General features: G+C 41.3%; 1 protein-coding gene across 1 annotated transcript in view; it reads left to right on the top strand.

Annotated features, from left to right (window-relative positions):
* LOC138301678 (uncharacterized) overlaps nucleotides 1-3,165 on the top strand; it is a 175,494-nt gene extending 172,329 nt beyond the window's left edge. The window contains exon 12 of the mRNA XM_069242193.1: nucleotides 2,831-3,165. Coding sequence (XP_069098294.1) covers nucleotides 2,831-3,165 — 335 coding nt within the window. The remainder of the gene's footprint in view (nucleotides 1-2,830) is intronic.
* Nucleotides 3,166-12,610: the final 9,445 nt, after the last annotated feature.

The following is a 12,610-nucleotide window of genomic DNA, read 5'->3' as shown; positions in this document are numbered from 1 at the left end:
TACAGAATAAAAACACATGCCCGAAATGTGTATTTGATGAGATAGCAATTCACCACTTGTTTCATGATCAATCACACGTCTTCAAACTGAAATGAGAAATGGGTCTCTGGGCTGGAAAAAATGATCCTTACAACAAATGCAGATGAAAGTAAAGAAGAAGGCTGTAGTTAGAGTCTACATTACATCCAACCCCAGGATGTTTGTTAGGGTTTGGCTTCCTGATGTGCGAGGAAGAGATGGTCTTGTGGCTGTTACGCAAGAAAAGGCAGACTAAAGTGGTTGGAATAATAAATGAGTTGAGATTCAAAACATGCAGGAGAGACTGCAATGAGTACTTAGTCTCCTGTAGGCACTCACATATCAGTCCTTTAAAATAAATGTGTGAACCCACATCTCCGTTACAAAACTCAACATGTCAGCATTACTCCATGGTCCACTGTGTTGAAGACCAAAGGAAGATCCAGTAATGTGTGAGGGTACCCACTTTATAATCTGTGAAGGAATCCATACCATAGTTTTAGTGATCTCTGAACTTAGAATACTACAGATTACATGAACTCTGAACTGGTGGTCATCAAAATATTCTCCCCATCTAAATGTTCCTGAGGCTTGTAATAATCCACTGAGAACTTTTTATGTAAATGAAAGATTAACAGTTGTTTTTATTTTTTCACAGTGGGATATAACTCAAGGTTCCTTACATTATCAGACACTTTCCCTTCCTTCTAAGACAGGGTAGTGTAAGCAGCACTAGCTATTCAGTTAACCTTTTTGGACATTGAACAGGAGGGACTGCCTGGAAACCTGATGGAGCTTGCATCAGCATGATTCTTGAATACTTGTTTTAACTCTGACAAGTTAGGTTTTCCTACTCCACAGTTGCTTCGTCACTTTGAAAAACATTTCTATGAGGTGTGCCTGTATTTTGTCTGCACGTCACTCAGCAGTGTTTACTGTCTTATCTTTGGGTACCTCTGCAGTCTGAATCGGTTTTAAATAATTTATTGTTTTCATAGCCAACTATCCCTTCATGAATGCCTGCTTGTGGCGTAGTGTTTCATCAGTGGCTGTTTGGTGATATTCAGAATGTTTTGTTTTGGCATCAGCTAGGTTAAAGAGGTAGTAGTGGGATGGGTGAGTCTCACTTCTCTTCTAGCACGTCTAAGTTTCCTTCAAATCTACGTACTCTGTTCTTACCCATTGCCCTCCAGAGGGCATGCTTTACAATTAATCCTGTCAGTGATTTGGTAGATGGCCTCCAAAGTACTAGGGATGTTGAGAATATGCCCTTACCACTCCTGCAGTGGGCTGTCCACCATATTAGAAAATGTCCATGGTAGCCATTCCCTTCTCAATCACATTCCAGTGCCTCGTGAGTTTGGTCCCTGTCCCGATATCTCTGTTCTCCTCTGGTTTCATCCTCCATCCCAATCCTCCCAGACCTTTCTGCATTGTTCCCCCGTGTATTGACCAACCTCTCTGCCAACATTTCTCAGACCATGTAGATTCTGGAAATTGCCTGGCATACAAAGTGTGCATGATGAGTAGTGATTTTTCTCTGAGGACGTCAGAAATGTGTTTGTGTCAGTCTATGATTGAACTCATGATTTGCATGGTGGTGTGTTATGAAGGGAGTACCAATGAAAAAGCTGGTGGATTGAGAACCTTAAATTTGGGGCCCAGTCTCTGCACCATTTTTGGTCAACCACCACCTGCAAACCTGGGCAAAGATGTTATTACGCTTCCATCAGAGATCTATATGGGACTACTCACAATCCCACTGTAATTTAGTATAAAGATACCCGAGCTATCTGCAATTACTACAATCCTCATAATGGAAGCCATAATGATTCCAATTGTGGAGGTTTAAGCCACTTTGCCGTCAGGAATACCCCTATTCCTTTCAACTGGATCTGTGGAACTCAAAGCATGGCGGATGAGACTTTCACTCGTTATTATTAGAAGTCCCATGACAACTTTCCTGAAGCAGTAAGTCTTTTCTTGACATTGCTACATGGAAACACCTAAATTTCTATTCTCTTTGTCAAGCTGTACTAATTAGAAATTGTATTTAACGGGCTGGAGTCTGTTCTTCCTTGTGCATCGGCAAAACGCGTTTCACCAAACATTTTCGTGTATTTCTTATTAATTCAACCCATGTACGATTTACCATACAAGTTTAATTATTTTTCATAAAATTGTACTTTCCTTCTGGTTGTAGAATAAGCCCTATGACCGTGTCCTTGTTTTCACTGAAACTGGGCTGTTACACCTCTCATTATACAAATGTAATGTGAATGTAATTAGTTTTTTCTTAAACTTGTTGCTCATTCGTTGTAGTACCACTGCTGTGATTTTCAGGGAACTGGTTCCTTACCGTCCCGGTTTTGGTGGGATGTGTACAAATCGAGAATGGGTCGAGAATGGGTGAAGTAGGTGTGGCAGCTTAGCAGTTTACTGGCCTCGTTTAGAGTTTGGCTGATGGGTACCACTACACCACAAACGTGACAGATGTATTGTCCGCCACGTTACAAGTGCCATAGGATGTAACGCAAGGCGGAAGAGAGATCCGTCCTGTGTGTTACGGTGGAACCTGCCCACTAAAAATCAGATCCCATGTTTTGCCGGGCAGTGCTGCCAAGCAGATGTATCTACAGAAGCTATACAATGTGTGCACCTATACATGCACCAGCAAGCAGCAGCATCCTCATCATGGAATCAAGCATAGACTGAAGCTGACTGAATGTCCCAGAACTATTCCCCCGTTGAACGCTTGTCCATCCTTACCCTATTCTAACACTCACACAACTTCTTTTATTTTGGGTTCCAGAATTGAATGTACGCCTCGTTAATGGACCAAACAGATGCGCTGGCCGATTTGAAGTTTTTCATGACGGTGTCTGGGGGACAGTGTGTGACGACAGCTGGTTTGATGTATCTGCAGAGGTATTGTGCAGAGAACTCGGATGCGGTCATGTCCTCAGAAGCGTCATTCATTCTTACTACGGACAGGGTACCGGGCCAATTATTCTGGATGATGTCATTTGCCGAGGACATGAATCCTCCATCTTTGAATGTCAGAACAATGGGTACTACATACATAACTGTGGCCATCTTGAAGACAGCGGGGCCATCTGCATGGGTACGTTGTGGCTCATTCTATAATGTCTGATTTGCGCCTCGTTGCTCCTCTATCACGAGGAAAATTGATACTTGTACAAGATACTTGTTCTACTACTTTGTCATTTTTTTTAGCCACCACCCAAAAAGGTTTATGAATGACTGCCGCATGCAACCCTACAAGCATATGGTTTATTCATGTATTCTTCAGAAACAAGAAATGCTCTTAGTAACAGTTCCACGAGACATAGGAGAGCAGAGGTTTTGGGTGGACACGTAAAGAGAAAGGAATGTATTTGATTGTGTTTGCTCACAGTGAGAGGAAAGTACAGACATCTATCATGTTTGCATATTTATTGGGGCCGATTTAGTATGAAGAAATTATATAATGTCGGGGTGAGCAGAGAGACTTGCTGCATTTCAGCAGGAAGACGGCTCCAATGCAGGGGTCCCTGTATTTAAAAGAACCAAAATCAGAAAGTTGCGAACCAGGATGTTAGGACACAGGAGTGCTGAGAGGTAGTTCTGAGAGAAGTAATTTACAGTTCTGAAAACCGGGCTCAAAGCTTGTACTAGCTCTATTTTGGTGAGGGTAACCTGAGAAGATTGCAGAGTGTTCTTGTAGCAAAATCTGGAAACTGTCCCATTGGGGTAAAAGAATAGCAGAGAGGGCCTACCAACAGACTGTTAAGGTTAAGACTTTTCATATTGTCAGTAACTGAAATCTAGGCGCTGTGGCTGTATTGGTTATTAAGTGTCTCTGTGTACTGCAAGACGGGCTTTGTATGCCAACACATGCAACGACTCTGCATGCAATTGTAGTAGGGTGAGCTACCAACATCAAAAGTGTTGGTACTCCAAATAGGTTATTTGAAATGAAACACAGAAAGGAGCATTTAGCTGCCTGTGTTAGTCACTTTTGAGACAGTCGTGGTGATGTGATTCTGTGACACTCAAAAAATGGTCAACTGGGGGGGATGTCTGTGTGTGTGTGTGTGTGAAGAACATCCTCAGTATCCACTTCCTTTAAAATCCACAAACCCAAAAAAACCTATTGCCGCACGGCCTGCAGAAAGCTGAGTTTAACTTGCCGTGTATTGGTTTGAACACTGTTGCCTTCTCAGCCTTTCATCCTAACTATTGTCAAGAGGAAAATGAGAGCTTCTGAGTTCATTCACACCTGGTCCCTAACCCGGATGTCCTAGCTACCGCCACCCTGAGACAAACTGTAGCAGGCAGCATTAGGAAGAGGAGCCCAACCCACTAGCGCTGCTATCATTCCATCAAACCAACTCTGGAGTTTAGGTCTAAGACACATGGAAAATGATGCACCCTCTTCTGCATCCTTGTCTTCACATTAGCTTCCTGCACACACAAACACACTCTGTACAAACATTTAATTTTATTTTTTGCAGACCACTTGTTACTACTGTCTTGCAGTTTAGTTTTGGTATATTAATATAATGTATCCAACTTAGTGACAGTTATTCTTCTTCAAGATTTAAACCTGAGACCATGAGGTCACCCTGGGTTTACAATGGTAGGAGCATTAACCACCGAAAAACTCATCAGTTGTTGTTGCCAGGGGGACCTACAGGAAAGGTTGTTGAGGGGTTTAAAGCATGTGCTTCAGAGAGCTGTGCATGGTCAACAACTCCCTTTTAAACACTGGCAAGGTCACTCAGGTTGTTAAAACACTTGTTATTGAAGATCGTCTGTAATCTGATGGTCACAGGTTTCAATTAACTTAATGTATTTTAGAAAGCCAAAGTGCCTGCTGCAAACGATAGCATATAACCTGTAGATCACATGTTCAAATCCCAACAAGATGGTACCGTGGGATTCAGTGTTTTTGCAGAGATCCTTATATCACCTGCAAGTCACACATTTAAGCAGTTTAGTGGGCTACACGACTGCAGCAAACATTTATTTATTACAAGCAGTACCCTTGCATGAATCAAAGGTTAATTCTTCCGTTCTGAGGCTGATAAAGTGAGTACCATCTGGTGGGCAGTTCCAATCTGATGTTGTAAAGTGCATGCCTTATGAAAACATCATGTTTATTAACTCCAATAAGTTAGTAACGGAAGCCAGCACACATTTTCTTGCAAAAGTCTTATATTTTCCAATGTGGCCTGCTGATCCTGACCCAACCAAATGGGGGGGAAGTAAGGTAAAAACTGATACAACATTAAAATGAGTTACCACACTGGTCATTGACCATCCTCGTGGTATACCACAAACAACCTGATCAGACAGTTGAAAAAAACACAGAACCCACTACTGCCTTCTCTTCCTTCAGTCAAGCTGCAATATTAGGATAGTGAAACCTGTAGAGTGCAACTGTCACCCAACAAAGGTATCCTAGCGGAACTACAGCGGAAGCTAGATCCAAAAGCAAAAAGAATTCCAAAATGAAAAGGTCTGAGAGGAGAAGGAAGTTGCTAGTGCTTTCCGAAACACAAGATGATTGTCAATTTCATGCAAATACGAAGAGCAGGCATTCCAGGTTTTTGTTGCCAACTATGAGAAGGAGCTACCCTAGACCAGAAGTGACTGATTTTGCGGACAGCAAGAAGTCTCAGACAGCAAGAGGTAGTATGCCACACAATCCCGATCACCTAATAAGCTGGGGTGTGCAACGTTCTTTCAGTGCTTTGTGAGTGGATTACGGTTGCTAAGCATTGATATATCAAATGACAATTTCCAGTTTAGAAGGGATGTTTACAGCACGCCCCTTAGAAATTGCTAATTGTTATCCAATCAAAAGGTCCATTCATGTCCCTATGTCAATGAACTTAACTAATCCATCTACTGTTTGTCGTGTCTGACCAGGGAAGCGAATGCCCAGATGAAGCCTGAATATTTTGCTCCATGCTCAATGAATTACACAGGGCTCAGTCTTGCTATTTATTTGCTTTGCATGTTGTGCATTTTCAGACCTGGATCAATCTAAGGGATTCCCCTTCAGATTCCATTTCTGGAAAAGTGAGGGTAAGGTTATTGTCCTTAAGTTTCTGTGTATCTGGTGGAATATAATGCCTTTGTTTTACCCACCAACAGATGCAGTATCACCAACCACAGTAGCACCTTCAACGTCAACAAAGGCAAGACCTACAGCACCAAGTAAGTGAAAGTACCAAATGAGTACTTTTCATACTTCTGTGATTATTCAATGTAGAAACCCACATAATTAAATTAGTGGTGGAAACTTTGGCATAGATATGCAGTTGGAAAGGTGAGTAGGTCAGCAAAGTGATGGTTGAAAGCAGTGTATGAATCTACAGCTGGGGGCATCATCTATAAATGTGCAAAGAATGGGGAAGTGATATGGACATTTAGTGGGAAGCTTGTATGGACCTTTAAAAGAATTGTGGTGGAGGACGGGTGAACTAGAGGGGCAAAATGTATGGACTGCTAAAGAGACAGATTATGGAATCAATAGGCAGATGTGGTTGGGAGGAGAAGGTCTCAACTGACATGTGAATCAAAGGTAAAGTCTGCACAGATATGCTGTTGATACGACTGTTGATACTTATGCATTCCTGCTAGTGTTTAGACAGAATATTGGAACCAAAAATTTTGTGGGAATAAATAGTCTGTCAATAATATTGAGGACAAAAATATCATGAAGGTAAGTTCCTATAGGAAAGCAAAGTTTTACTATACATAACTCCACATATATGTACCTTTATGATATATATATATCTTCAAGGCACGTAGATTTGGAGTGAACGGTAAACCTATACTTACCCATTCGCACCTACCGCCTCAATATTTTTGGCACACTATTCTATCCACACACTATTTTTGGTTCTGCTATTCTGTCAGTGATCCATTCCTGTTAGTGCTGGATGATGTAGGAGGTAGGATGGATACTGAGGGGGGGTACATATGGTCCTGTAAGCAGAAGGAAGATTATGGAAGTGGGCTAGATTGGAAGGTGACATGTATGGTCATGTAAAGTGAAGGACGGTGGAGACTGCGTGGACTGAACAGGAGCCTTGTATGGACGTATGAAGAAAGAGGTTGGAATCGGTCAGATGAATAGGGAAGGACCTGTGAAGGAATAGATGGTTGAGACAATAAGATTGATTCCAAGGCAGAGAAGGGCTGTTTCCACTACATCATGTATCCTGCAGTGGTTCCCAACCTGTGGTCCGGGGACCATTGGGGGTCCGCGAAGCCTTCTCAGGGGGTCCGCAAGAGCCTAGAAAATTCAAAAATATTAACAAATATTGACAAATTAGGTCCCCAGCTTCCAGTAATGATTCAGGTGGGGGTCCCCGGATTCCCATGATGATTCAGTGGGGGTTCCTGGGTTCCATTAATGTTAAAGTGGGGGTCCACAGAAATCAAAAGGTTGGGAACCACTGTTCTAATGGATTGCTTGTTATGATTTTTCCCTAAATGTGTGCCTTTTTTGCCTTTTACACTCCATCTCTTACGGCAACTTCAACACTTGCGTCCATTTTGCATTTTACAAATTTCTTCCCATCATACATTTTACACAGTTTTATCCATGACACTATCCCAACAGTTCTCTGCACAATTAATTGTCATAATTTCATTCATTTCTTCCATTTACGAAGTTTAAGCAGTTCAGCTCTTTTGTCTGTGTTGCAGTGTACATATTTTGTTATGTTAAACCTCAAATATCTTACACTGCGGCCCATTTAATGTTTTCATCTTTGTCCTTCCTGCATTATATAACTTTCGGTGCATAAGAAAGGTTACACAGTTCTGTTCAATATGAATTTTACATAGGTTGTGCTCATAATATTTACACAGTTTTGTCCATCTTGAATGTTCATGAACTATTCCTGGTTGCGGTAATAGACACAATGGTGTCTTTTGTGCATTTATACAGTTCTGCCTGTCAAACATATTACACTGTTATCGTTATCAATACATAGCTAGATTGCCACTCAGAAGAAATTGTATGCAACTCTTCAATTAACGCATTTTACAAAGGACTGTGTTCCAAGATTTTTTTACAGTTTCTAATATCGCGGTGCCCTGTTCCTTCACTCTTTTTAAAATGCTACCCCGGTTTCGTGTTTTCCTTACCGTCACTTCCTTCTTCTCGGTCCCTGTGTGTGTGTGTGTGTGTGTTAGTAGCAGTGCTTAATTTGTAAATATAAAGGTGCCGGTACCCAAAGCCCTCCCCTTAAACGCGGCTGCTGCAATTAAATTTCGGAGCACGGAATACTGAGGCGGCGCAATCCTGAAGCCATCTTGAGCCTCTTCAATCCACATAAAACCACCCCCTGCCCCTTCAGCTCACTCTAGCAGCTTTATATTTTCTCCTTTTGTGACGGGTTTTCGTTTTTCTCTCCTCCGTCTTTCCCATATGTGTCTTTTACTCGCAGCTCGCAGCAAATACTTGAGGCAGAAGAATAAGCGCCGGCCATCAAAAATAAGTGCCGGTGCTCAGCACCGGAAACAACAAGCACAAATTAAGCACTGGTTAGTAGTTTGAGAGGCAGGTCAGGAAAGTGAGGAGGATTGGGCACTTTGGGCACCTGTGTCCGCTTTAGGCATCTCCAGGGAAGGGTCTTGGCAGTATGGCTATTTCTGCTGCATTGCCAAGATGTGGAGGGCCCAGCGCGAGGCAGTGCTGCAGCTGGATTCATGGGAGTAGTAGGGGTTCTGCAACTAGCGGCCAGTGTGGGACGCATGCGTGCAGTGTGTGCTTGCTCATGTATATGTCAATAGCATTTTAGAGAATGCACTTAGGATATGTCACTAGCCATGCACGAGTCCCTGTATCTAGTACTCATCCTGCTGCCCTCGCACAGTTTTTTTTAAAAAGCTGAATGGTCTGTAGAGCGTGAGGGCTGAATGTATCTACCACGCTATTGGCTCTGTGATAAAATACCCTTTACAACTTTTTCCTTTCCCGGACACATTTAGGTGCGTCTATCCTAGCGCCTAAACCATCCATGCACCACCCCAGTAAGAAGTGAGTTCAAGGTCGAACTGGGACAGAAAATAGGGCTGTGCATCAAAATAAGTGGTCCCAATTAGCGCATCAGATAGCTACAAAAGCGGCCCCACGTTGCAACTAGGGCAGTTTTGAGCTTATAAAGAGGAGCTGTATAGTCGTTTTGTCAAGGTAAGCATGCATCTGCGCTTGCTTCAAGCAATGTTTCTGTTGATATCAGGGAAATCAACAGTAAAGGTGGCGCCCGCCAGACCATAAAACGGGCCCAAACCTACAAAAAAACGGCCCACACTTATTAAACCAGACCTTCGGGCACTGCTTGATTGCCCTATAAGCCAGTCCGACCCTGGGTGGGTTTTCTCTCCTCATTGTTCAACACTTTATTCATATTTTTCAACGTTATTAGAGCGTGTAATACATTTACGTATGCAAGAATAGACAACTAACAATACCCTATGCAAGGTCTTATATAATTAACTAATCTTTTCTATAACAATAGGAGGATAAAGTAAAACTATACTTCATGCATGCAACTCCTTGAAGGTTAACCACGAATCTAGACGCTCTTATTTTCAATTCATTTCTTGACCATTTTTAACCTACTAAGCAAAGCCGGTCTCTCGTTTTGTAGTATTAAACAATGCTAAACCTGGGGATCTTTGCAAGTATCAAAAGATCAAGAATCTCACTTCACAATTGCATTACACTCCGATACTCCCATAACAAGTAAGACAATCTTACTGGTTTGAAAGACACTCCAACCCGAACTACATTCATCTAGCAGTATTTGGACCTTCTGACTTTTTCAAAAAATGTATGTAAACTAGTTTCTGTTGTACCGATCTTAAATGCTAATCTAGTTTCCATGGAGCAATATCATAACAACCTAACCAACACAACTTTGCTCAGTTCTGATAGAGCGTTCCGTAATAATAATTTACCTGTGTTTGGACGCTCTTTAGGCCGATGAATCTTTTGGCTAAGTGGGACTCTCTTCACCCGAGATCAGTCAATTTAATCAAATCAATAATCAATAACGAACATAAGCAATGCCCTGATCAACATAACACTTAACAATTAATCCAGAATACATTTCGGCGAACCCTGACCTTTCAGTCAGGAATAACCACACCAGTTTATTCAAAGTTAATGAATTTATTTCCCTATATTAACAAAGCTAGCACAATATAGATGTGTCTCAACACCAAATGATAAACGTAAATGAACATTAATAGCTGTCCATAACGACGAAACAGATGCAATCTATGCAGCATTTGAATAACAAGGCATTCGATAATAGCAATGCAAATCACTAATACTATAATCTGTAATGAGCTTATTGCATACATTTAGTCAGCATAACAAGGTCTCAAATTGCATCGTGCAACAAAAGGAATCCTCATCTAACCTCAAATTAGCATCGGCATGTGGGACTTCATGCAAAAAACAATTTAGCAACATTAATTTAGAAAAACTCCTAACTAGGGATCTTATAAAAAATCAGCAGTTGGTTACCTAAAAGAAACACAATGCAATTGTACAATTTCCTTTCATATTTACCAATTACAATCAGCATTCAAGGAAGTCTTCGTCTCACAGGTACCGTTTCTCGATCAGCATGGGACGGGGCAAAGGGGCAAGGTGGACGGGGCAATTGCCTCACGGCGGCAAAATAAAACTACTACTTCATGCAAAGGAATCAAAGTTAAAGTCTCTAGGGCAAGAATCATTTAAAGTCTCTTTCTCTCGATTAGAGAAAGCATCAGAGTCTCTTTCAAAATGGCGTCGCAGCAAGGTGGGCCATAATAGCTGCAAAGTCTACAAAATGGCGGGATGTCCAATAATGGCTGCAATGGCTACTTTCCTCTCGTGCACCTGGTTTAAATAGACAACAGTTCAAATCCAGTAGGGTCTTCCATTGGAGGGTTCATAGGTTGGCTTCAAATTGTCCAATCAAAAACAACAGTTCTCAAGCTTTTACTTAAGCATACATTATCCTTGGAGACGGGTACGCAAGTTGCAACATTTTATACCAATTAACTCATTTTCAGAGCTTCCATTGTCCGCACCTGCAGATTTAACTTGGAGCAAAGAGAAAAATGCCAAGCTGGCACGAAACCTTAAGATAAGCATGTGAACGATCTCAGTGGAAAAGTACAGCTTCAAGCAAAAATACACGTTTATTAGCACATTGGAAAAATACGAGCATCTAAACCGTGAGACCAGGCAACTAGGCCGAAGCCTGCACTAAAGTAATGCTAAGCTAAACATTTCAAACAAGCAAATCGTGGTATACGTTTACGATTATGTCGGATTAGTGCAATTCTAATACATCACGTTATATAAAGCACGCTTATAACTGTTGGCAAACTACTCTAAGGGCACATTTTGTCCCCGTACAATCTTTATTAGTTCGGTTAAAGACACACATGATTATTTCACTCTACGTTTATGCGCTAATAAATGTAAAACCTTCATTTCAGCTTCATCAATCCCTCCTCTGATGACTACTTGTCATCACACAAACTATTCCCACAAATTTTATTCCATTAAAATTCTGTCAGTTCTCTTTTCCTTTTAATTCCCCTAGTTTTCGCCTTGTATTCTTCTGCCATTCTTTTCATCATTTTCTCTTCCTTCCTTCTTTTAATTCTTTCCATGATCATTATTATTCCCCTTTTTATTCCCCAAATTCCAAATATACAAATCAGTACTATTAATATTCCCTGTATTATTTTTAGTAATATTCCATTCCAAATTCCACCAATCCAATTTCCCACTGAAGCAAGTCCTTTTCCAACCTTCTCCCACACTCCTGGTTCTTTCAATTCCTTCAAATCTGCACTCTCTTTTGTTAGATTAGCAAGCATAGTTTTAATTTTCACACTGTTGTCGGGAATATACGTGCAACAGTGGCGCGCACCAAGCATTTTGCAAACGCCGCCATCCTTTGCTAAAAGAATGTCTAAGGCAAGCCTGTTTTGAAGAGTCATAGCTCGTTCAGCATCTATCAGGATTATAGCACCTGAAAACTTTGTCAACATGTTATCCACTATAGTAGACAACTTTCTTATTTTGATGGAATTCAACACAACTCCCAATGAAGGAATCATGGCTCCAAATATATCTCCTACCACAGCAGCTGCGGTCTCTCTTTTCTGGATACGATGGGATCCAGATGTCTTTTGAATCATCGATAGGTCATCCAGTTGATAAACCTTTGGGAACACTATACCCAAATAACATCTCCCCCACCATCCTTTCGGAAGACGATAATAGGCATTATACCCACAAATGTAATATACACCTGGTATGACAGGGTCAAGTCCGTTCATCATGAATGTCCATTTGGCCTTAAAGATAAACGTATGTTTACACTCACTCGCTCCTACGAAAATGTTATCATAATAAGATTCACCTCGATATATACAAAATTTCCCTACATGCCAAGCATCTAAAGCTATTCTCCCTTGTGTTTTTATTGCGGCAAAATCATAATGATCTACTGAAGTCCTCTTACTTAACTCTGTTTCTAATTTCGCA

This window comes from Pleurodeles waltl, chromosome 6 (genome assembly GCF_031143425.1).
Source record: "Pleurodeles waltl isolate 20211129_DDA chromosome 6, aPleWal1.hap1.20221129, whole genome shotgun sequence".
Classification (NCBI taxonomy): domain Eukaryota; kingdom Metazoa; phylum Chordata; class Amphibia; order Caudata; family Salamandridae; genus Pleurodeles; species Pleurodeles waltl.
Note: the sequence above shows the minus strand (reverse complement) of the source record. Positions and strands in the feature narration are given on the sequence as shown.